This window comes from Maniola hyperantus, chromosome 23 (genome assembly GCF_902806685.2).
Source record: "Maniola hyperantus chromosome 23, iAphHyp1.2, whole genome shotgun sequence".
NCBI classification, from domain to species: domain Eukaryota; kingdom Metazoa; phylum Arthropoda; class Insecta; order Lepidoptera; family Nymphalidae; genus Maniola; species Maniola hyperantus.
In genome coordinates this window covers 1,733,215-1,757,591 of record NC_048558.1, presented here as the reverse complement: position 1 = coordinate 1,757,591, position 24,377 = coordinate 1,733,215, and the positions used below count along the sequence as shown (strand labels likewise).

The 24,377-nt window shown below is 41.9% G+C and overlaps 2 protein-coding genes across 5 annotated transcripts in view; one reads left to right on the top strand and one right to left on the bottom strand.

Moving 5' to 3' along the window:
* Positions 1–24,377, top strand: part of mon2 (Mon2 homolog, regulator of endosome-to-Golgi trafficking) — a 43,468-nt gene that overhangs the window by 15,807 nt on the left and 3,284 nt on the right. For 2 of the 4 annotated variants that reach the window (XM_034980929.2, XM_069506457.1), the window contains exons 16-37: positions 383–587; positions 1,274–1,407; positions 2,307–2,418; positions 3,668–3,709; positions 7,142–7,269; positions 8,051–8,152; positions 8,228–8,338; positions 8,867–9,042; positions 9,474–9,636; positions 11,049–11,187; positions 12,411–12,553; positions 13,340–13,447; positions 17,095–17,229; positions 17,623–17,764; positions 18,016–18,118; positions 18,702–18,846; positions 19,456–19,626; positions 20,401–20,511; positions 21,324–21,427; positions 22,353–22,501; positions 22,901–23,008; positions 24,271–24,370. In XM_034980929.2, the coding sequence (XP_034836820.1) occupies positions 383–587; positions 1,274–1,407; positions 2,307–2,418; positions 3,668–3,709; positions 7,142–7,269; positions 8,051–8,152; positions 8,228–8,338; positions 8,867–9,042; positions 9,474–9,636; positions 11,049–11,187; positions 12,411–12,553; positions 13,340–13,447; positions 17,095–17,229; positions 17,623–17,764; positions 18,016–18,118; positions 18,702–18,846; positions 19,456–19,626; positions 20,401–20,511; positions 21,324–21,427; positions 22,353–22,501; positions 22,901–23,008; positions 24,271–24,370 (2,831 nt within the window). The remainder of the gene's footprint in view (positions 1–382; positions 588–1,273; positions 1,408–2,306; positions 2,419–3,667; positions 3,710–7,141; positions 7,270–8,050; positions 8,153–8,227; positions 8,339–8,866; positions 9,043–9,473; positions 9,637–11,048; positions 11,188–12,410; positions 12,554–13,339; positions 13,448–17,094; positions 17,230–17,622; positions 17,765–18,015; positions 18,119–18,701; positions 18,847–19,455; positions 19,627–20,400; positions 20,512–21,323; positions 21,428–22,352; positions 22,502–22,900; positions 23,009–24,270; positions 24,371–24,377) is intronic. The other 2 variants (XM_069506459.1, XM_069506458.1) reach the window with 1 other exon arrangement.
* LOC138403953 (serine protease inhibitor 77Ba-like) lies at positions 14,682–15,799 on the bottom strand. The gene has a single exon (XM_069506324.1). The coding sequence runs from the start codon at positions 15,783–15,785 to the stop codon at positions 14,682–14,684; it is 1,104 nt and encodes a 367-aa protein (XP_069362425.1). The 5' UTR covers positions 15,786–15,799.

Sequence of the window (24,377 nt, the reverse complement as noted above, 5' to 3'; positions counted from 1 at the left end):
TATTATTACTTTGTAACTACAATTTTTGGTACATGAATAATAAAAATAAAATAAAATAAAATATATTAGTATGACAGAGACAAAATCACAGTGGGGGTTAACTATTTTGAGTCACCAACTAAACACAAACGAAACTATGCGAATTGAATTTCTAATATTTTTTGAAAACATTTTCGAATTGAATTCCATTCCAATCAAATTTGATTGGTTGGTGATTCAAAATTTTTTGTCTCTGTCATTTGTATAGGACTACGTAACAGAGAGAACGCTATGCTTACTTCTTTCCGTGGGTAGAGTAGAGTTAGTAGTAGTTAGTAAATAATATGTTTGTATGGAAGCGCGTATGAAGTGTAGCCTTGATTGAATCCTGTGGTGATCACAGATGGGGGTGACGAACGCTCGGGACGCGTGTATAGGCGCACTGTGCCGCTGCGCCCTCCCCGCGCAGTACTGCGTGCCCGTGCTGGGCGCCCTGGCCGCCCTGGCGTGTCCCTGGCCGGCCGCGCGGCCCTCGCCCGCCCCGGGGGCTGACTTGCGACACCACGTGGTGTGGGTCGGGACCCCCCTGCCGTGCTCGCAGCCTACAGGTAAGTCACAAATACCCTCACACCACAGAATACCTGCTAGCTAGAGAAGGCTCACTTCGCGAAGACGTTCAAATAAATAGCGACTCTTTTTACAACGCAGTAAAGTGTAATTCAGCTCGCACAGTAATTCAGTGCTAACATTTTACAAACGTCTCTCGTCGCAAACTCTTATCCCGCAAATTGCTAATGCGCGTGGCCGCCATTTTAGTGATGTCAGCACTAGACTGAAGTTGCGAGCTGATGGTATATTTTTATTTCGGCTGACGTCAAAATGACGTCATTTCGATGTTAGTATGACATGGTTACAGATATAAGTCCAGCAATTTGCGGGACTTATATCTCTCTCTTTCTTTTAAAATAAAACTCACGCGAGAGCCGTCGAACAGGCGCTCGGTATAAAGAATGGTGGCGTAAGCGGTTAATCGCGAATCCGGCGGGTTATATCACATTGGTCGAAAGCCCAAAAAAATGCGGAGCAATGCTTGGGACGGTGTATCTGTATAGGCTTGCTATATCAGTCTGTTTCGCTCGCACTTACCTACGGCCTGTAAGTGGGAGCGAAACAGACAGATAACTCGACGACTCAGTTTAAAATGCGTCGGCTTTAGGTAGCTCGCGTGTCCAACGAGTTATCTCATACAAACTCTGTTTTTCGAACGCCATTGACAACGTTCACTATACCTCAGGTCAGCAGCAGTCGTTCGTGATGGTGACGTCACGGCACGTCACAGCCATGCGAGCGTTGCTGGCGGCGGCGCGGCGCGACGGCGACGCGCTGCAGCACGCGTGGCTGCCTGTTCTCACCACGCTGCAGCATCTGGTACTTAGCACTAACTCCACACCCACCATCCAGTGGCGTGCAGGTCATAGAGGCATAAAAGCACTGCTTACCCAAGTTGAAATAGCTCAATGGTCTATTATCATCATGACAGCCTCTAAATAGGTAACCTAACTGACTAATGCCTACCCTAGCTTGGAACCCATAGCACGCCACTGCCACCATCCATCATTATCATCAACCCATCGCCGGGTCAGTTGTTGGATTTGTAAGATATAGTGGTGATAATAATTATTACGCAAACTTATAACTAAAGCTACGAGGGTTTCAAACGCACCCAGGTCTGAGAAGAGCCCACAACAAACTCAGCCGGGTATTCTTTTTATAATCACCACTTTACAAAATGATTTAAACTTATTAGAACTATCACATAGCCGTTAAGCAACTCATTCCCAAGCTTGCTTTTCATTGAATTTTGTGTAGTCCGGATGAAGTCGCGGGCATAAGCTATCATCATCATCATCATCATCATCAGCCTGTGGACGTCCACTGTTGGACATAGGCCTTCCCTAAAGAGCGCCACCACACCCGGTCCTCAGCCTTCCTCATCCAGCCACTTCCCGCCAGCCTCTTTATATCGTCGGTCCATCGTGCTGGAGGGCGTCCCACACTACGCTTGCTTAAACGCGGTCTCCACTCAAGGACTTTCCGGCTCCAACGGCCATCGCCTCTACGACAGGCATGACCTGCCCACTGCCACTTCAGCTTGCTAATAGTTTGGGCTATGTCAGTGACCTTGGTTCTCCTGCGGATCTCCTCATTTCGGATCTTGTCCCTCAAGGAAACTCCTAACATAGCCCTCTCCATAGCTCACATAGCCCTCTCCATAGCTCACCTACTAAGCATAAGCTAGTTTACTGATAAATATGTTTCCCCACAAGGTGTGGATCCTCGGCCTGAAGCCGTCGACGGGCGGCAGCATGAAGGCGAGCCGCGCCAGTGCGGACGCCAACGCCGTCATGAGCACTTCTGCCGTCATGGCCGACCTTCCCGGTAACTATACTAGTATAGTCCGTACCACAGAGCAGAAACGAAGAGGAGTTGGCCTAAGCAACTGTGCACTGTGATTTTCAACTAGGTCCTGACGTCATCACTGTGGGCGGGGCCTTAGTTAGTATGCTGTCTGCGTTCGTCAGGTTCACATATATTGAGACTCGTATTATCGGTGTGTTTTCGCGTTTTTAAGAACAAAAGGATGAAGTGTTGTGTTTTATCGTGTCAAAGTTATTCAGACAGACGTTCTGATGCTATGAATGGTATCACATTTCATTTGTAAGTAATTTTATACGTAATTAATACACTTATTGACATCTAGTGTGAGATAGCTGAACTATGTAGTGACATCAATATATCGATGTTAGGTCGCCAAGCGAGTAGTTTTGCTACTAACCCGCAGATGGAAAATTGAGAAGTGGGCGGCGTTCCACAACCCCTCACCCCGCAAAATGTCACTCGATATTTCATAGGGAAATCTTAATACAACATCTCCTCTTTGTTTCTGCTCTATGGTCCGTACACAGTGACTCCTCACACGCCATTTTGACTATATGGCTCAACTATCATGTCAAAAGAATGGTTCACCTTTAAAAGTTCGTCTGAAAATTACTAATAGGTACTATTCAGACGAAATATTGTAGTATGATTAGCTGAAAGCGCAGTGTGGAAGACCCTCACTACGACAGACGTGGATAGACGACATTTCGCAGAGAGTCTCAGAAATCCTTACAATAGCCCTATGTAAAGCAGTGGACGTCTATTGGTTGACGTCTTGACGATAATGATGATCATAATGAATCTAAATATATAAGAAAAAGGTGACTGACTGATTGATTGACTGACTGATCTATCAACGCACAGCTCAAACTACTGGAAGAATCGGACTGAAAGACATGCAGATAGCTATTATGACGTGGACATCCGCTAAGAAAGGATTTTTGAAATTACGATCCCTAAGCGGGTAAAATAGGGGTTTGTAGTTAGTCAAGTCGCGGGAATAAGCTAGTATTAAATATTATTTAATTTGTACCAAAACCATTTACAATAAAGAGAAAAAGAGAGTAAAAGTAGACAGGGAAGCACTTATCTCCATGAGAGATCTCTACCAGTGACCCTTGGCAGTGCGAGAGGTTGTAGAGGGAGTAGTATTATCCTAAGAACTCCAGCATTATGGTGATTAATGGAAGGAGACACGACTCTCAACAGTTATAATTGGAATCGGTGTTGTAATAACAATTTCTTTCAGGTCAGCAAGTTCCCGTGGCGGAATCGCTCGGAGTCATGAGTGGTATACAATTTATACAATGTGCTGTGTCTATTTGGAAAGTGTCATATTTTGCCATTTTCTTGATGTATTGCATCACGCAACAATTAATCTAAATATATAAAGGGAAAAGGTGGGTGACTGACTGACTGACTGATCTATCAACGCACAGCTCAATCTACAAGACGGATCGGGCTAAAATTTGGCATGCAGATAGCTATTATGACGTAGGCATCCGCTAAGAAAGGATTTTTGAAAATTCAACCCCTAAAAGGGTAAAATAGGGGTTCGAAATGTGTGTAGTCCACGCGGACGAAGTCGCGGGCACAAGCTAGTTAAAAGTATAAATTATCCCCGACATATAAAATATGTGGCTCACTATTTTACTCATTACCTTCTTGCTCCAACATCAGACCTATAGTATGCGACAGGTCGAGATGGCAATCGGGGTGGGGATGCCCCGCACACCCGCACAGGCCCGCGCTAACCTGGTGCGGGATAGCGATATTCAATCACCATTCTAAATCTAACTTAACACATTTTTTGTCGGCTTTTATGGAACTACTTATTTTACCTTTAAATAATTTGTTTGATTTACGTCATTCAAATTTCAAAAACTTGTGATTCTACGTCCAACATCCATCCATGTCCGACAAAGAATTCCAAATAGACACACAAACTCTGGGACTATTGGAATAAAATCAGGGCATGCTAAAATCTACCTTAAAAACTACTAAATAAAGTAGATTTTACATTGCTCGAACACGTCTTGCCGCTAGGGGTCGCTTTTGTCCGTCTTCGCGCTCTGGGATGGAGCTTGCTGGCCATGTTTAATTCTTTAAGGCTTGGAACAGACACCATGCGCGATAGCAGCGACGTGCGACGGCAACTGTTCGATAGGATGTTAAAAAGTCGCACGCACACTACGGTGATGACGCACGACTTAAAGTTCACATCAACCCATGATAGCGCGCCTAGTATGAAAGATCTAAAATGCTGTGTTAGCCTAGTGGTTAGGACGTCTGCCTCCTAAACAGAAGTCGGAGGTTCGATCCCGGGCATGCACCTCTAACTTTTCGGAGCTACGCGCGTTTTAAGCAATTAAATATCACTTGCTTTAACTGCGAAGGAAAACATCGTGAGGAAATCTGCATGCCTGAGAGTTCTCCATAGTGTTCTCAAAGGTGTCTGAAGTTTGTCAATATGCAAGTGCAAAAGGTACTGGCCACTTGGCCAGCATGGTACTTTAGATGGCGTGCGCCATGGCCAGCATAGTACTTAGAGTATGGCCAAAAACCCTTCTCACTCTGAGAGGAGACCCGTGCGCTGTAGTGAGCAGGCGATGGCTTGATCATGATGAAGAAAATCAGTAGTTACATAGGAACTGTTCTTTCATACTACGCAGACACATCCCCTTTCCGTCCAGAACTCTTTACTTAAATCCAATGTGCCAATAAATATAAGAATCTAAAATGACGGCAATAATCATTCCCTCACACTCGCACACTATACCTGTGTATAGCGTGAGTGAGACGGCACGATTAGCGCTGCTTCGTTTCGTTTCGTTTCTATATTGGCACCCGTTTATAACACCGTACCGCGTAAGATACGACGTCGCACCGCGCTGCCTTCGCGCGTTGTGTGTTCAAGCCTTCATGTTTCTGTTTATCTTGCACCAATTTGTTTTGTACTGCCAACGCATACAGCAAATATTTATAAATTTATTCACGTGTTTACGGATAATGTATGATTGGTTTATCAAATGAAAATTCTGCTATACACATTACTAGATGCCATCAGCCAGGCGTAACGCAAATTGACCAAGAGGAGTGTATCCAGAAGAGATAACAACTCAAACAAAGGCGTCATCTCCACGGACGAGAGAATCGCGGCGATAGTCTCGCCGTGTGACAAAATTCGATACAAACTATCGCTGCGATAGTATCGTCCTGTGGAGATCGGCCTATGCCCTATAGAGTTTGTATTGAATAGGCTACTTGACAATTTTTTTAAGTTGGTCTTAAATGGTTAATATTTGTCCTATTATATCAAAAAAATTAACACTATATTTTTTTGCGCCCTAAAAACCGTAAAACTTTAATTTAAAAAAATATTTTTCTTAGACAGGTGAAAACACTGTCGGCCATGTTTGGCCGATAGATTATCTGTGCTCTGACGTCATGCATTTGTAAACAACAGTATAACCACAGGGTTATACTGTTGTTTACAAATGCATGACGTCAGAGCACAGATAATCTATCGGCCAAACATGGCCGACAGTGTTTTCACCTGTCTAAGAAAAATATTTTTTTAAATTAAAGTTTTACGGTTTTTAGGGCGCAAAAAAATATAGTGTTAATTTTTTTGATATAATAGGACAAATATTAACCATTTAAGACCAACTTAAAAAAATTGTCAAGTAGCCTATTCCGTCACACGGCAGGACTATCGCGGCGATTCTCTCGTCCGTGGAGATGGCGCCTAAGCTTTGTTTACTGTGACATAACGGCTAAGACACATTCACCCAGGCGTACCACGCACGAGACTCAAATCTCGTCGCGGCTTTGTTTTCAGTACATATATTATACCAATTTCAAAGGTATATCAAAATAAATGAGGCTGAGTTTTAGTTAAGCTAGTGCGTCCTAAAATCGATTCAATCATACAATATCCACCTCACCACACAAAGTTCAATAATTTTGACACGTTCTAAATTTGTTTGACGCACTCAGCAAATGTGTGTAAGTAAAGCTTATATTACTCTATTCCAATGCGCGCGCGATTTGTCGCTTCCTGCTAACTTTACTCACAACTTTGCCTCTCTCGTCAAGATTTATATTTTCGTTACATTTGCCATGGAGACCCTGAGACCATTGAAGTCTCATAAAATTTGGCAAGTAGGTAGGTCTTATAGCAGACGGTTCCATCACACAAAAAAAATTAAATTGTGTTCATGAATTAATAATTAGTATTTTCAATTAATCAGTAAATTAACTATATCAAGTGGGGTATCAGATGAAAGGTCTTCACCTGTGCATTCTAAATCAGATTTTCATTTATTTTAATGCATCATAGTTTTTGAATTATCGTGCAAAATGTCGAAAAAATACGACTGTAGTACGGAACCCTCGTCGCGCGAGCCTGACTCGCACTTGGCCGGTTTTGTGAGTAAAATTAGCGGGCTGTTAGCATTATCGAATATGGTAAGTAATTTACGTTCTACCAAAAGATGAAATCGAAGTTTTGGTAATATTTCTTTTATAATATCAAATGGCAAGACAAAGGGTCAAATAAGATCCTCTGACGCTTCTGATGGCAATCTGGTACACTTTCGATGCTTGAGAATGAGCATGGCATTCGGCAGCCAATTGAGCACCAATATAGCGCTGCTGATTATAAATCTACCAATCAGCTTTCACAATAAAAAAGAGAGCGCTATATTTCTATCTCTTTCAGCGCTGTCGGCCATGTTGTCGCGAGTGTTCGAGGCGTCAAAGAATTTGGATGACGAGGCGCTACATCATCTCATAGATGCGCTGTGCAAGCTGTCCAATGAGGCTATGGAGCTGGCTTATTCTAATAGAGTGAGTAAAAGAGAGCGCTGCATCGCCGCTTCTTTCCCAAACCTATCAGATTGGTGACAGATGGCGTGATTATTTTATTATTTAAAACTAGATCTTCGTCTTCTGGTTTAGGTTTTTAAAAATCCCGTGGGAACTCTTTGATTTTCGGGGATAAAAAGTAGCCTATGTCCTTCCCCGAAATGCAAGCTATCGCTATACCAAATTTTGTCACACACACTTTCGCATTTATAATACTAGTATGGAGTATGGATGGATAAAAAGAACAGTACGCAGCCGAAAGTAATGTACATCGGCCTTTAGAATGACATTTCAGATTTGTAGAGCGTTGTCTCTGTCACTCATACCTATATGACGGTCTCAACGACGGACAGCAATCAACAAATCTGCTATCTCCTTCTAAAGGTCGATGTACATTACTTTCGGCCGCGTACTGTAAATGAAATGAAATAGTTTTTTTGTATGAATATGGGAAGACAAGGTGTTTACAATAAAGAGCTAAGCCAACATATCCAGTCAGGAAACCCTGACGTACAAATGTTTTGTCAAAGTAAGTAGTTCAATGTTTACCGTATAAACGATTTTTTTTAAAGAATATTAGCCATGTTAAATAACTAATATTCCCCTTTCCTCTCCAACTAAGCGTCAAGCTTGTGCTAGAAGTAGGTACGACAATAGTGCAACGGGCGGGGTTTAAACCGGCGACCTTTCGGTTTTCAGTCCACTCCTTTACCGGTTGAGCTATTGAGGCTCTTAATTTTGTTTACACTAAGACGATTTTCAGGAGCCATCGCTGTTCGCCGTGGCCAAACTTCTGGAGACAGGACTGGCGAATATGCACAGGATAGAAGTTATGTGGCGCCCCATTACCAATCATTTGCTTGAGGTGAGATCTACTTTGATCAGTTCAAAGTTGTAAGTGGTTGGGATCCCCATTTGAATTGCTCTATCGTTTAACCAGGTGTGTCAGCACCCGCACATTCGTATGCGGGAATGGGGCGTGGAGGCCATCACATATTTGGTTCAAGCGGCCTTCCAGTACCACCACAACAACCCGGCTCTCGTCACTGAGGTATGTCCCTCCGACACTAAATCACCTTATGTAAGACCAACTATTATAGGGTGTATCTTGTAAATGCGGGACTTAAGCTTGATTTTTCTCATAGGAGAAGGAATATTGGTCATTTTGTAGCCAAATATTTAATACTTCCTTGAAAATCTGCTGATATTTGATGTGGTCAAGTTAACCGATCCTCTAATTAAGTGATCTTCTAATGTTAAATACTGGTTGTAAATTATTTGCTTTATTATGACTTACACGTGCGACTAGATTGAACTTCTTCGTTCCAAGTTGAAAAATTTCTAAATCCTACTAAAGAAATTCATGTACATAGCCACGAAATGGCTCGCATGCAACTTAGATCACCAGTAAGAGTTGATTTCGGCACACGTCCAAGAAGCCGGAGAAAGATCGAAAAGTAAAATTATCCAAAAATATTTAAAGATTAGATCTTTTAATTCATCCAACCAATGTTAGAGACCTTTTTATCTGGCGCCAATTGTTACTCCCGCTGGTTTGAATGCTATTTCTTTGGTATAGGCTCGAGAGCGTCTAGTACTAGAGCCATTAGCAGAGCTGTGCGCAGTGAGGCATTGCGACGTGCGCGCGAGGCAACTGGAGTGTGCCGCGCGCCTGCTGCACTCGCGAGGCGACCAGCTGGGCGCAGCCTGGCCTCTGATGATGGAGATCATCTCCGCTATCAGCGATCATCACAGGTAACACATCATCATCAACCGGTAGACGTCCAGTGCTGGACATAGGTCTCTTGTAGGGACTTCCACACGCCACGGTCTTGCGCCGCCGCCATCCAGCGGCTCCCTGCGACTCGTCTGATGTCGTCCGTCCACCTAATAGAGGTCTTCCAACGCTGCGTTTTCCGTATCAGTATACTCAGTATCCTAAAGTCCGCCATCTTGGAGATTTCATTATTACAGTTTACTCATTTGCAATCTACGTAGGGCTTCGTAAACGTTAGGTCTAAGTAAGCAGCCCCCCTCTCCCCAACACCCCCCCCCCCCCAACCCCCCGCCCCAGAAACCTTGAAACCGACTTCAATAAAATTTTCCAAAATTAAAAAAAATTACAATTGTACATTCATAATTGGTCTAATTTCAATTTAATCAACTCATCATAAATGAATTTTCAGTGAACAATTGGTGCGATCGGCATTCCAATGTGCGCAGCTGGTGGCAGGGGACCTGCTGGGCTGTGCGGGGCCGCGGTGCTTGCGCCGCGTGTTGGCTGCTGCGGCCGCCTTCGCCAGGCAGACCAAGGAGCTCAACATCAGTCTCACGGCCGTGGGCCTTATGGTGAGCGGACTCTACTACCAGTAGCACTACAATGCCAAACATTTATTGACGGTGTCAGTGCTCCTGCATTGCGATATCCTCAGAACAAATACCCGTAGAAGTAGCCCTATTGTGAAATTACTGTTGGAGCGAGATAGCTAAATGCGCTAAGCTCTTATTAGAACGTGACAAAATTATCATTTTTTGTCCTCATCACCGTGGCATTTTTTTGTTTGTCAAGATGTATTTTGTACGTGAGATCTTGACAAACAACGTAAAGTGGGGTTATGTTGACTCGAGTATTTTAAAGAAATAATCGACTTGTTTTGAAAATTGTCACATTCGTAATTTACTGGGTTAAATTATGTATATACGCAACACGCGGCATCATGTTGATGCCAATGATTCTACTCAGAATTCCACTTCAGTTTTTATTGAAAGTGTAATAAAAAACATATGCCAATAAATCCTGGATCGAGATATCAACTCATCAACTAACCGATACCCATGAAAAATTTCAACAATATTATCACTCACCACTAGATGAGATTGCAGTCAATGGCTAACTTGTATCTGAATAAATAAATAAATCCATCGATTTTAGCGTTTAAACTATCGTGAGTGATTTCGATTATATAAAATATCTCTCAACAGCTATACTCACGTATTTAATCGACGTTAGCCCGACTAGTTGGGTTATTCCCGTTGAGTCACACCCCGGCCCCGTGAGTAACACTGTGACACAAGGTGCCAACAATTTCAAAACATTCCCGTTGAGTAACAGTGTTACTCAATGGGAATTTTTTGAAATTGTTAGGGTCTAGACGGGTAGTTTCGAACCCATCCAAGGTCCTTTGTCAAGGATGGGTTCGAAACTAGTCGGACTAACGTCGACTAAATACGTGATGATAGCTGTTGAGATATTTTATATAATATTCTTAGCGGATGCCTACGTCATAATAGCTATCTGCATGCCGAATTTCAGCCCGATCCGTCCAGTAGTTTGAGCTTGCCTAACCTGATATTAATAACTGTGCAACTCACCCCTTCTGGAATTTGATGCAGATACATTATTTGCTAATCGCAAATTAATAAAGGTTTCTATAAATCGTAAAATATCCAAAACTAACACAATTATTGCGTCACACACGCATTATTTCCGTAGGTACACAGAACGTCTTGTTGCGTTGTACAGCTGATCGGTAATGTCGTCAATCGTAATGGCCGACCGTGACCTTCAAACTTCACTATTTTATAGAACAAATTACAAAATATTAATTAGAGTCTAATATGATTTCGTCGGGATCGAACTCGGGTATCGCGATATACATTTTATACTTAACAAATGTCACAAATCGTATGAAATCTTCCTTATCCATTATAACCTTTTCCTTTTATATATTTAGAAATCTATCGATAATGTTTGTTACCAGTGGAACATCTCGGACTACCTGTACCACAATCGGGACAAGCTGTCGGCGGCGCTGAGCAGCGAGGCGGTGTCGCTGCCGGACGCGCAACCAGACTTGCCGCCACTCGACCGCCTGTGGATGTGCCTCTACATACGGCTCAGTGAGTGCTGTTTACTGCTTCCAATGGCGCGAAAATATCTCAGCCAATCACAGCATGCGTCCGTCCGTTATTGGCTCAGAATAAATACCTTCAGAAGTATCCCTATTGTGACACTTACTGTTAGAGCGAGATAGCTAAATGCATTTAAGCTCTTGTTAGAACGTGACAAAATAATTATGTTTTGTCCCTATCACCGTGGCCACTTTTTTTTGTTTGCCAAAATGTATTTGTACGTGAGATTTTGGCAAACAACGTGAGGTGAGGTTATGTTGACTCAGGTATTGTAAATAAATAATTGATTCGTTTTATTGTTTTTTGTTTTTGAAGTTATTGTGTAATGGTGGGTTGCAGTATACTAGGCTACAATAGCTGAAGCGAACGTAAAATAGACGGAATAACATTTCACAGGTAAGTACCTCTGCTTGAGCGAGAGGGACTGAGGGGGCCACGCTAGTTACATATCTGGTATATCTGTGGTATACAGACATACCAGATTTAATTGGTTGGTTGTTGATGTTGCCGCCATGTTTTGTACGCCCGAATTATGAGCGAGATAGCGCGAGTCTCTGTTCTTATGTTTAAAACTTATTGGTTTTATATCAATCGAATAAATTTGGTTTTTCTCCTGACGATCGTGTAAAAAATGCGTATTTTGGGGAAACTTCGCGATTTTTTTTGTATCGAGCCAATTAATTGTGCCAATGCCCAATTGTGTTTTGGGTCTCGTAATAATTCACTAAAGCATATCTTAAATTTTTATAACATTAAAAAATAAATAAACAATTTTGTAGTTTTGAGGCCAAAACTGGATTCTTTGAACATCCGAAGTGTGTCTCAACACCGCTTTTGGGACACATTTCGCCTTAAAATAAATAAAATAGAAATAAAAAAGCCTTTTATTTCTTCTCTTTACAATAATATTATGGGATTAATTAAATAAAACTTAAAATACTAGACGTTAACATAAAATAATAATTTAAATTTAGTACTATGCTTATTTTTATGGAGAACCCTTTTCAGGTCAAGGCCTTCTCCAGAGAAACCCACTTTACCCTGTCTTTAGCTTTGAGCATCCAGTTTTGTCTCGCCACTTTTTTGATGTCGTCGTCCCAACGATAATGCGGCCTTCCTCTACTACGTGTGCCTTTTGGTCCTGGCCAGCTCGTTACTCTCACTGTCCACCGGTTGTCCACATTTCGCCTTAATGGTAATCAATTTGCCAGGTGAGCTATGCACGGAGCCGCGCGCGCCGGTGCGCCGCGCGGCTAGTCAGACGCTGTTCAGCTGCATCGGCGCGCACGGCACTCTGCTCAGCAAGCCCGCTTGGAGGGCGCTGCTGGCCGTTCTGTTCCCTATGCTGGATCAGGTAATGTTGCACATTCACCACCATACACCATTTTTTTTTTTTTTTTTATAAAAGAATATTAGCCATGTTAAATGACTAATATTCCCCTTTCCTCTCCAACTAAGCGTCAAGCTTGTGCTAGGAGTAGGTACGACAATAGTGCAACGGGCGGGGTTTGAACCGTCGACCATTAGGTTTTCAGTCCACTCCTTTTACCCGTTGAGCTATTGAGGCTCACATTCTACCACAGAACAGTGAACGTTGTCTCTGAACCCTTTCATATTGCTCTCTGCGGACTTGTCAATTTTGTAACATGCCTTTTTGGAGGTTTTTCACTTCCCAATCATTGCTGATCGATTTTCCTCATACGAGTAAGGAGCGCCATCTGCTTGTAATTGTGATCGCCACATATTATTTTCTTTCCTCTGCAAGCCCCGAGCAACCGCCGAGTTTCTTGCTGGTTCTTCTCGGTAGGAACGGCATTCCGAACCAGTGGTAAATTAAACTAGTTGACGATTCAAAAGCACTTGTAAAAGTTTACTTGAATAAAAATCTATTCTATTATATTCTGTTCTTTTTATCTCTGTAGCTATAAGTCCCGTAAATTGCTAATGCGCGTGGCGGCCATTTTAGTGACGTAAGCACTAGACTGAAGTTTCAAGCTGATGGTATGTTTTTATTTCGGCAGACGTCAAAATGACGTAATTTCTATGTTAATGAGACAGTTCCATCGCAATAGCAATTTGCGGGAGTTATACCAATTTTATTTCTTACGTGCTGATTACACATAATAATCACTGTCACCAGGTACAAAAGCAGTCGAACATCGCCAGCTCGGAGAAGGTGGACACCGGAGAGCATATCCTCATACACCACACGCGCAACACCGCGCAGAAGCAGTGGGCCGAGACACAGGTATTTATACCGTTCACAACGTCATTCTCCGTCACCGTGGAGATCCGTAGGAGAACTAGAGTAACCGACATAGCTCAACGGGTTGCGAAGCTGAAAGCAATGGGCAGGGCACATAGTTCGTACAACCGATAGACGTTGGGGTCTCAAGGTGCTGGAATGGCGACCTCACACCGGAAGACGTAGTGTTGGAATACCCCCCACTAGGTAGACGGACGACATCAGACGAGTCACATGAAGCCGCTGGATGCAGGCGGCGCAAGACCGTGGCGTGTGGAAGTCCCTACAAGAGACCTATGTCCAGCAGTGGACGTCTATCGGTTGATGATGATGATGATGATGACACCGTCACCGACTACATATACCACACTGACTTTTGTCGGTCTCGACAAAATGTTGTGCTGTGCCATAAAGTACTATAGTATTCATAAGAAAATGGTATAAAACATTTTTTACTCTTTATACTGCCGGAACATAATTTATGTAGATCTGCTTCGTAAACCGGCCAGTTGTGAGTCAGACTCGTGCACCGAAGGTTCCATCTTATTAAAATCTAAATCATCGTACTGGTGTACGGAAAAACTTATTTAAAGTTTATGAATGCACCAAACTTGTTGTAACCTGCAAATATTCTTCTTTAATAAATAAATAAATAAATACAAAAAATACAAATCCAACTAATCAATAAAAATACAAAAAATAAATATGACCACATGCACCGCAATATGAAAAATGCAATACAATATGAAAATATGACCACATTTTTAAATATAAGTAGTATTATTAATAACAAAATTAAAATAAAAGATTTAACAAGAAACGGTTTGATCTAAATAACATGTTCATTTCAACATCCAATTTCTCGATTTCTTCAATCCAAATCGACTTCGTCGAAATGTCAAAGAAGTACATCCTCGCTAAACTGCAAAGTGAAGCCGACAACTTTGCAGCTTAGCGAGGAGGTGCCCCAAGGACTCTTCTCTAAGATTTCTGAACACTTGTTTTTCGTGATGTCGTTTGAACTCTTCTGAGAAGAATGAAAATTCATATCAGATAGTATAAGGAGATTAGAAAAAGGAAATCGTTTTCTAGTCTCCTAATACTGCCGGAACATAATTTATGTACTTAATTCTTCTTTCTTAATGTAACTATACTGAACGGTCGCTATTCGACGGCACCAACTAAAACTAGAAAACTAGTGCTTTATAAATATTTGCATACGCTAAGGTGTGGCAACTCAGCCAGTCGAATTATATATGTCTTTTGTAGAATAAGATCCACTAAATAGTACAGTAGCCGTAGATGTTTCCATTATTAAGAAAATAAACGGGTCTTCAACTGCAATTGTTTTAGACGGAATACGTTTTTTCATTTCAAACGATGGTGTAGTCGCCTGTACTATCGTTTGATATTGTTCAAACGTGACGGACACTCTTTGCGCTATTTCATGAATATACATTTTGTCTTCAGCAAACTCGTCGAAATTGGATGAATTCTGATCGAACACGTCTGAAAGTCCCATATTAATTAATGGTTTGTTCAAAATAACATGTGAATTGATCTCACCCTGCGGTAACTCTTCTTCGACTTCTTTCAATCCCAACTCGTCGGCATCACTTTGAAGTTTACTGAAAATGTTCTTCAATGATTCTTCTCTGAGATTTCTGAACACTTGTTTAAGGCCATATCGGTTATGAGGTCTTATAAGAAGCATGCAGTGCTTGCCACCATCATAGGGCAGTTCAGTGACGGACGCGTGCAATGACTCAAAATTTGAGGAACGGAGCCGTGTTTTCATATACAATTTCTCTTCAGATTTCTCGAATGGTTTAAACCACTTGGCTTTAAACGTTAAACAATTGTACATAATCATCGATGCATCTACGAAATCTGTAAACTTTATTAAAAACCAACGCGCCATACCACATTGCTCCAAGGTTGTAAACGCTTGAATTGCCGCTTCTGCAGGTTTTTTAAAGTTAAAACTCCGAGTAACAAAACTAAAATCTCTTTCTAGTCTTCTTATACTGTACGAATATAAATGTAAATCTTCGTCATAAAAAAGGAAATTCTGCGATGTTACATTCACACCTCCATTCACGAGCACCGCTGTTTGTAGGTTCCTAAACTGTTCCACAAATTCACTTCTGTTCTCCGTTAATAGAAATACCTTTGAAACTTGCTCCCGGGTAGCTCCCAAACTCTCGTATGCCATACTTACTAGCAAAGACCAGATAACATAAGGTGATAACATAACATCTCCCTTTACGTCTTGCAGGGCGTGATGTAAAAGTTCGACGCTGAAATTTCTTGTCTTGGAATTTAAATCTAAATCAGCCATCGAAAAAGCAATGAAAAATATGACCGTACGCATCGTGAATTGCACTGGTTTATGTAATATCTTGAAAACAAAAGACCTAAAGACCTTTTGCTATCGCCATCCACATAAGGTGATACTTAAATTGACTTAAATATTATCACTAGAATAATTAATGGTGAAGAAGCTGCTCGTAGATTGGTGAACTTTTGCAAGAATACACTTCTGTCCATCAAATAGAAGTCTATGCTTCTGTTAATGGAAATACACTTGAAATTAGCTCCCAGTAACTCTTACAGTCTCGTACTCGTATGACCATGCTTACAAGCAAACACCAAGTATCATAAAGTGACAACATTACCTCCTCACGTATTTAGCTGGGAATGATAGAGTGAAGCTGAAATTTCTAGTTTTTGAATTGAAATTTAAACCAGCCAACGAAAGGGCAGTAAAAATACTAAAAATACGACCGTACGCGTCGCGAATTGCACTGTTTTTTTATCATATCTTGGAAATTACTGATCCGATGACCTCTTGCTATCGCCCATTCACAAATATACAAGCAAACTAGCTTATGCTCGCAACTTCGTCCGCGTGGAGTACATAAATTTCAAACCCTTATTTTATCCCTTTAATTTTCAAAAATCGTTAACAGCTCGATCCGTCCAGTAGTTTGAGCTGTGCGTTGATAGATCAGTTAGTCAGTCACCTTTTCCTTTTCTATATTGAGATTAGGTCTACTGTTGCTAACACTTTATGGATGAAATATCTGAATTTTTTTTCATTTATTTATTCAAAAATAAATTACTATAACTAGAAGTAAAACTAATACTGCAACCACAAATGATTATTGGTATTGGATTGTGTTTAGATAGTATAATAATAGCGTTAAATTCTTGTTAGCGTTGTAATTAGAGCCTCAATAGCTCAACGGTTAAGGCGTGGACTGAAATCCGAAAGGTCGGCAGTTCAAACCCCACCCGTTGCACTATTGTCGTACCTACTCCTAGCACAAGCTTTACGCTTAGTTGGAGGGGAAACGGGAATATTATTCATGATTAGCATGGCTAATATCCTTTGAAAAAAAATACCTATATATTATACTACTTCATTTTTCTGTATTGCGTGGAAGTACTATCCAACACACCTAGTTTCTCCTTTCACCAAAGGTTGCCTGGTAGAGATTGCTGTGAGCAATAAGGCCGCCTTTGCATACAATTATTTTTTAGTTTTAGTTTCTGTAATAGTTATGTAATATTTTTTGTGTGCAATAAAGTATTTCTATCTATCTATCTATCTATCTACCTACACCCTGTATCTTGTGTGCTTCCAGGTGTTGACGTTATCCGGAGTGTCGAGGGTGTTCCACTCGCGGTTCCAGCTGCTGACCACGGTGGGCGACTTCAACAGGTCCTGGACGGCGCTGCTCGACTACATCACCGACTTCGCTCTGCGTCGGAGTCACGAGGTACCATTCAGTCCACCAGTGTGGTCAGAGTAAAAGAAAGATTTCAATCCCACTTTTGTACTGCTGAGTCTTATTTCAAAAATAATGATAGCCTAGTGGTTAAGACATCCGCCTCCTTTTCGGGAGATCGGGGGTTCGAACCGGGACTGCACCAACTTTTCGGAGTTAACCTGCATGCCTGAGGGTTCTCCATAATGTTTTCAAGGGGGTCTCAATCGGCACTTGGTCAGCGTGGTGGACTATGGCTAAACCCTTCTCATTCTGGAAGGAAATCTATTCTCACTTCTCAGTAGTGAGCCGGCGATAGGTTGGTGATGAATTTAATTTTACGCATTTTTAGCATTTATTAAGGACCTCTTATGAGCTTGCAGGTCATTAATGGAATGGTTGCAGGTGTCGGTGGCAGCCCTCAAGTCGTTCCAGGAGGTGGTGTCAGCCGCGGGGCGCGCAGAGGGCGAAGCCCCGCGCCGCGTGTGGCCCGCCGCCTGGGCCGCCTGGACCACCATCGCTGAGGGGTTGCCCCACAACGCGCCCGGTAACAACACGCAGCGATGAGTGTTCTCGCTCGCGCGCTCTTTTGCGTCTTGCGTCGGATTGATAACCGTGCTCACTCGAAAAAAGCGGGATTAAATATAATAATTTTCAAACTTTGTGAAATTTGACTTCGTGATTTTTTTATTGGCTAAAAAAGCAAGTGTTACAAAAAAATGAAAAAGATTTTAATATGATTTTTCACATGCTACCTGTGAAACGATCTACCTGTAACAGCAACCGTAATGCTTGCAGCGCCGGAGGACGGCAAGCCGGTGGAGGCGTACGCGCCGTCGCTCAACTTCCTCACTACGCTCGTGCAGATATTCCCGCTCATCTTCCAGCACATCCGCCCCACGTATGTACAAGTATTATAATGATCTCTTTGATTTTCCGGGAAAAATAGGTACCCTATGGCTCTCTCCAGGTCTTTAACTATATCCATGCAAAAAATTAAGTCGATCCGTTGCGCCGTTGCCTCGTGATTGGAGGATAAGCACACTTTCGCATTTATAATATGGATACAATACTAACACTTTTATAAGTTACGCCGATGTATCTTTACAGAAATCTTACATTTTTTGAATGTCGTGAAAAAATCTTAGCCAATCACAGCGCGCCTCCGTTTGCTATTGGTTATTTCCTACGCGCCATATTTTGTACGCGCGAATTATGAGCGAGATAACACGAGGCTTTGGTGTGCTAAAATTCTTAACGTCAAGCAATAAGGACTGTATTTCGATGTCGCATCGTGAAAATCGACGACAATGCACAACGTATCGTGGGAATATTCATGGGAATCCACTGAGGTGTGATGTTGTTCTCGCGATGCGACTTCACTCCGCAAGTTTTGTGAAGGGCCCTTAGTGTTTTTCTGTCTGATGAATTTTGCCGATGCGACTTATAAAAGTGCTAGTGGTGTAGTTGTATGTTCTCACCAGGTTCACAGCAGCAGATGTACAAAAGCTGGGCGTGTGTCTGTCCCGCGTGTGCAGCGTAGAGCCCTCGACCTCCGCCATCGACGGCATCGGCGGCGGCGCGCCCGTCAGCCTGCACGCGCTGCATTGCCTCGACACTGTGCACAAGGTGACCTACTCAGTTCAACACCTAATCACTTAATGGCCTAATCACTTATAGGCCTAATCACTTAATGACCCAATCACTTAATGACCCAATCACTTAATGACCTAATCACTTAATGTCCTAATCACTTGATGACCTAATCAATTAATGACCTAATCACTTAATAACCTAATCATTTAATGACCTAATCACTTAATGACCTAATCACTTAATGACCTAATCACTTTACAGCAGCCGGCAGAAAATATTGTATACCGACCGTTGGAAAGAGTATAGTATAGTATCTGCATCCTTTTCTTTTTAACAATGCTAAAAAGGGACAGAAAATGAACTTTACATTTAAAGACTTTAAATGTCCGTGTCGGGCTAAAGTCCCTAAAAATAAAGATAAAAAAAAAATTTAGTGCACGCTACAAATTTAAACAGTAGGCTCGCGACTGTGCGCTGAAATCACGGGTTTTACATGTAAAAATTAAATTTAAAACTGTCAAACTGCGTCTGTCCTTTTCATATTACATTAGTAAGTCTTAAGAGGATGCGAATACTCTAAAATTAGGTTGTGCTCAGAATCGGTGCCAATGAGCTGCTCTAATCACTTAATTACTAAACCAGGAGGCACTAAGTCGTCACGAGCTGCTGCCAGCGATGTTCGCAGCACTGACGGCGCTAGCGGGCGTAGCCAAAGAACAGCCGGCCTCCGCGGCGCGCTGCCTCGCCGCCGCCGCCGCGCTGTACCGCGCCGCGCCCGCGCCCAGCGCGCACCAGCTGCCCAGCCTGATTCAGGTAAATCTTCTTCATATTCATTCATATGACGACCTCCCTGGTGCGGTAGTAAGTAAGCGCTGTGTTCTTATTAGTTTGAGGTCCCTGGTACGGTCGATTCCCGGCAGGAGCTTAGAATTTTATAATTTCTAAATTTCTTCTCTGGTCAAAGGGGGTATGTATGGTTTTAATAAAAACTGCCATACCCCTTCCAGGTTAGCCCGCTTCCATCTGAGGCCCTCTTGGTAATATTCTTTGATGTCACTTCGTAATAGGGTATTTTACCCTTTTTTGAAAAGTGTCTTAATTTGATCCTAAAGTGATAATAAAGTACCTACTTACCAAAAAATTTACAAAAAAATTGCATTTCAAATTTCGCCGCGAAAACGCTACCCGCCAAACTTTTTAGGTTCATGAGCTGTCATGACGTCACACGGATTGGTAAGTGACGGTGTTTTCTTATAGTAGACGCATTTCAAACTGAGTCGTCGAGTTATCTGTCTGTTTCGCTCGCACTTACCTTACGACCTGTAACTGTGACTACAGTGAAATACATTACAATTTCAATCCATGTGACGTCACAGACCGAATTAACATGGCGGCTACGCCGTATCCGTCGTGTTAATTGCCAGGCTAGCATAATATTTGTAGAACAGATAAAGAAAGTGAAATCTTTAAAATGAATTTTATAACTTATAAACTGAAATGAACATTTTCGATTGCTTATTGCTAAATCTATATTTTCTATACATTTTTAGACAATTTCTCGCTTGGTGTAAAGTACCGTATTTGCAGGCGCTTCACGAAGCGGTGAAGAAGTGTTCGCCGGACAAACGGCGCCGGAACAGCGACCGGGAGAGGGAGCAGCCCGACGAGCCCACACAGATCGCCTCGCTGCTGCTCCAGGTGAGACAGAATTTTTGTTGTCATCCTCATCATCATGATCAACCGCCGAGTTTCTTGCTGGTTCTTCTCGGTAGGAACGGCATTCCGAACCAGTGGTAAATTAAACCTGACTATTCATAAGCACTTTTAAAAAGTTTACATGAATAAAAAAACATTCTATTCTATTCTATTCAACCCAAACGCCGGCTCACTATAGAGCAATCTCCTCTCAGAATGAGAAGGGTTTTGGGCTAATAGTCTATCAACATAGAGTACACGGCAGAAAATATTGTACATCGACCTTTTTCGTAGAGCGTTGTCTCTGTCGCTGAGACCAAACGTCACAAAGATAGAGTGAGATAGAGAGTGACAGAGACAACGCTCTACTAGAGCCGGACACCTCTTTCTATAGGTCGATGTACAATATTTCCTGCCGGCTAGTTTATTATAATGTAATGTAATTAAAACATAAACTTGCCGTCTTTGTAATGGAAATTTTAAGGTTTTTTTTTTGACTAAAACCTGACAGACTAGTAGTTTTAGTTTTTATCTAGTTAGTCAAAGTCAAATGATTTATTCAAAATAGGTAATAAATTACTCTTTTTGATAGTCAGATGTTGGATTTGTAAGATATAGTGGTGATAATTATAAGCTGATGTCCGCCACTATTTATAATAATAACAACTTCATTATTTCTAGCTTTAGTACAGTATCTCTTTTCGTTGGAGCTTCAAGTTGGTCCAAACTATTTCCAACATAAACGCCAACGGAGAGAGATAAGTACTCAAGTTATTTCTTGGTAAGAAACTAATTGAATTAGATAATGTTCTCAGGTGCTAGCGACCGGGTTGCCCTTAGCGAGAGAGAGCCCGGACGAGTACAGCGAGTTTTGGGAATTACTGCCGACTGTGCTGGAGACTTTCATGTTTGAGCCACCGTAAGTTGATACCCCTTCCTTTACGTCCACCTTCTAATCGGAGTTATGTGCGTTTTAAGTAATTAAATATCACTTGCTTTAACGGTGAAGGAATACATCGTGGGGAATCTGCATGCCTGAGAGTTCTCCATAATGTTCTCGAAGATGTGTGAAGTCTACCAACTAAATACTAATGCCAGCGTGGCATGGCCAAAACCCTTTTCACTCTGAGAGGAGACCCGTGCTCTGTAGTGAGCCGGTGATGGGTTGATCATGATGATGATGATGAAGTATCATAGTCATTTATAGAATAAAATTTGTTTTATTTGTTGATCCAACACATATTAAACAATGGGGCCGATTCTCTAGTACACATTGGGGCCGATTCTCTTGTACACAATCTCTAAACTTAACTAAAATGACACCTCTAAATATATTGCTGTCCCTTACATGATGTTGCTTGCGGAAAAGGATAGCACTAGATTTAGACCTGTTAATTTAGTTTAGTTTAGAGATTGTGTACAAGAGAATCGGCCCCAATCTCTAAATTAAACTAAATTAACAGGTCTAAATCTAGTGCTTTCCTTTTCCGCAAGCAACATTATGAAAGGGATAGCAATAGATTTAGACGTGATATTTTAGTTTAGTTTAGAGATTGTGTACAAAGGAATTAGCCACAATGTTACACTAGCTGATGGCCGCGACTTTGTTCGCGTGGATTTAGTTCTTAAAAATCCCGTGGAAACTTGATTTTCTGGAATAAAAAGTAGCCTATGTCACTCTCCAGGTCTTCAATGATACCCATACAAAAATCATGTCGTCATCATCATCATTGTTTGCTCCGTTGCGACGTGATTGAAGGACAAACCAACAAAAACACACTTTTGCATTCATAATATGGGCAGGGACAATAGAATAGAAATATAGCAGTATGATGTCTGAGCAGGGTGGGCGGCAGCGCCGTGGCACGCGAGGTGGTGGGCGTGGTGCGCGACGAGGTGCTGCGCGGCGTGCCGCGCGCGCCCGCCAAGCACGCGCGCCGCCTGCTCGCGCTCGTGCGCGCCGGCTCGCTGCACCACCACCAGCCGCACACACGTAACTATATAACGCGTTAAATTTACATTATATTTGACGCAAGTAGCCCTAATGTAGTTAATTTTTTTCTATGATTTTACGTCAAAATAGCCTAACATTTGTCATGTCATCGATTCAGGATCAAACCGAGAGTTCCCTCACTCTAGTTCACTCTGCCCCAGGGGAATCCGCGGTAGTTTAACAGCCTTGATAGTCTCCGGAATCGACCTGTAAAATGGCAGTTACAATGTGACGATCGCAATCACCTCTGATTAGTTGACGCTCTCTCTATTGGTTACAATGCATTGTTGCAACAAGAATTCCACAAATTCAGCCAATCACAACAATTGCGATTGTAATAATGATTGATGCAGGTTTTCCGGAATCGACCTGCTCATCTAGTGTTATCATTTGTGACAGAGAGTGAACAAGAGCTGAAAGAGAGAGAAGAGTTCGCGCGGACATGTTTCGAGACGCTGCTGCAATTCTCCATGCTTGAAGACGTGGACTCCTTTACTGGCAGCGACAGTAAGTAGATTCTTATGTGGGAGATTGATCTTTTTTAGGGTTCCGTACCTCAAAAGGAAAAACGGAACCCCTATAGGATCACTTTGTTGTCTGTCTGTCTGTCCGTCTGTCTGTCAAGAAACCTACAGGGTACTTCCCGTTGATCTAGAATTTTGAAATTTGGCAGGAAGGTGGGTCTTATAGCTGGCATTAGGGGAAAAAACCTGAAAACCGTGAATTTGTGGTTACATCACACAAAAAAAATTGTGGTCATAAACTAATAAATAGTATTTTCAATTTTCAAAGTAAGATAACTATGTCAAGTGGGGTATCATATGAAAGGTCTTCACCTGTGCATTCTAAAACTGATTTTTATTTATTTTTATGCATCTTAGTTTTTGAGTTATCATGCAAAGTGTCGAAAAAATACGACTGAATTACGGAACCCTCGTTGCGCGAGCCTGACTCGCACTTGGCCGGTTTTTTTTTATAATTTATAGACTAGCGTATGGCTGCAATCAGACCTGCTGGCAAATGATGATGCAGCTTAAGAAGGAGCGCGCTTACCTAGAAGATGCCTAATCACACTTGACTTGAAGGTTTCCATATTAAAATCGGAGGGAAAACTGATACTGGAAGGGCGTTCCATATACTAGCGGTTCGAATTAAAAATGAGGAGGCAAATCGCTTCGTACGCGTCTGTACACTACAAAATAAATATAAAATACTTTTTGTAAATATAAATCCGCTAAGAAAGAATTTATAGGGGTTTAAAATTGGTGTAGTCCACGCGGACGAAGTCGCCAGCATAAGCTAGTCCCCAATAAATACACTAACATTGTTTTGACAAAAAGTGCAGATCCGAACTCTTATCCGTGTAAAAAAGAGTTTTTTTTTATCTACGTTCTTTAGACAAAATTTTTCTACCCGAATATAGCACTATAATTTGTACCAAATTGTAGTTCTGTGTATATTTTCAACGTGTTCTTTAAGAAACAAACTCACATGGGCAAAGTCACAAAAAAAGTGCGTGGGAATTGGGTACGGTTAGATCAATGCCCAACGCGTGCTAAGACGCACGAATTCTCACTCTGCACGTGCACACAGTATCAGGTGCAGTTGTTATTGCCTTTTTTCCTGGAATTTTGCTGTTGCGAAATTATCACAGTTAAACTATTGTATAGCTACGAGGCGTCCTAACGTAGTTTAATAAACATATAGTTAGGTCGCCACAACCTAACTACCTTTTGATGAAGAAATGGAGTCATTTCCACTTTTTCCAGATGACAATGACCCGCTAGCGATCATGCCCCTACTGGACCGGTTCCAAGAAGTCATATCCAAGTACAACAGAGACGAGGACAGCGCGGAGCCGCTGCCCAGGTATATT

What these genes read in the sequence shown, in the direction of transcription:
- LOC138403953 (XM_069506324.1), bottom strand. Translation starts at nt 15,785, where the DNA reads ATGGCTGATTTAGATTTAAATTCCAAGACAAGAAATTTCAGCGTCGAA.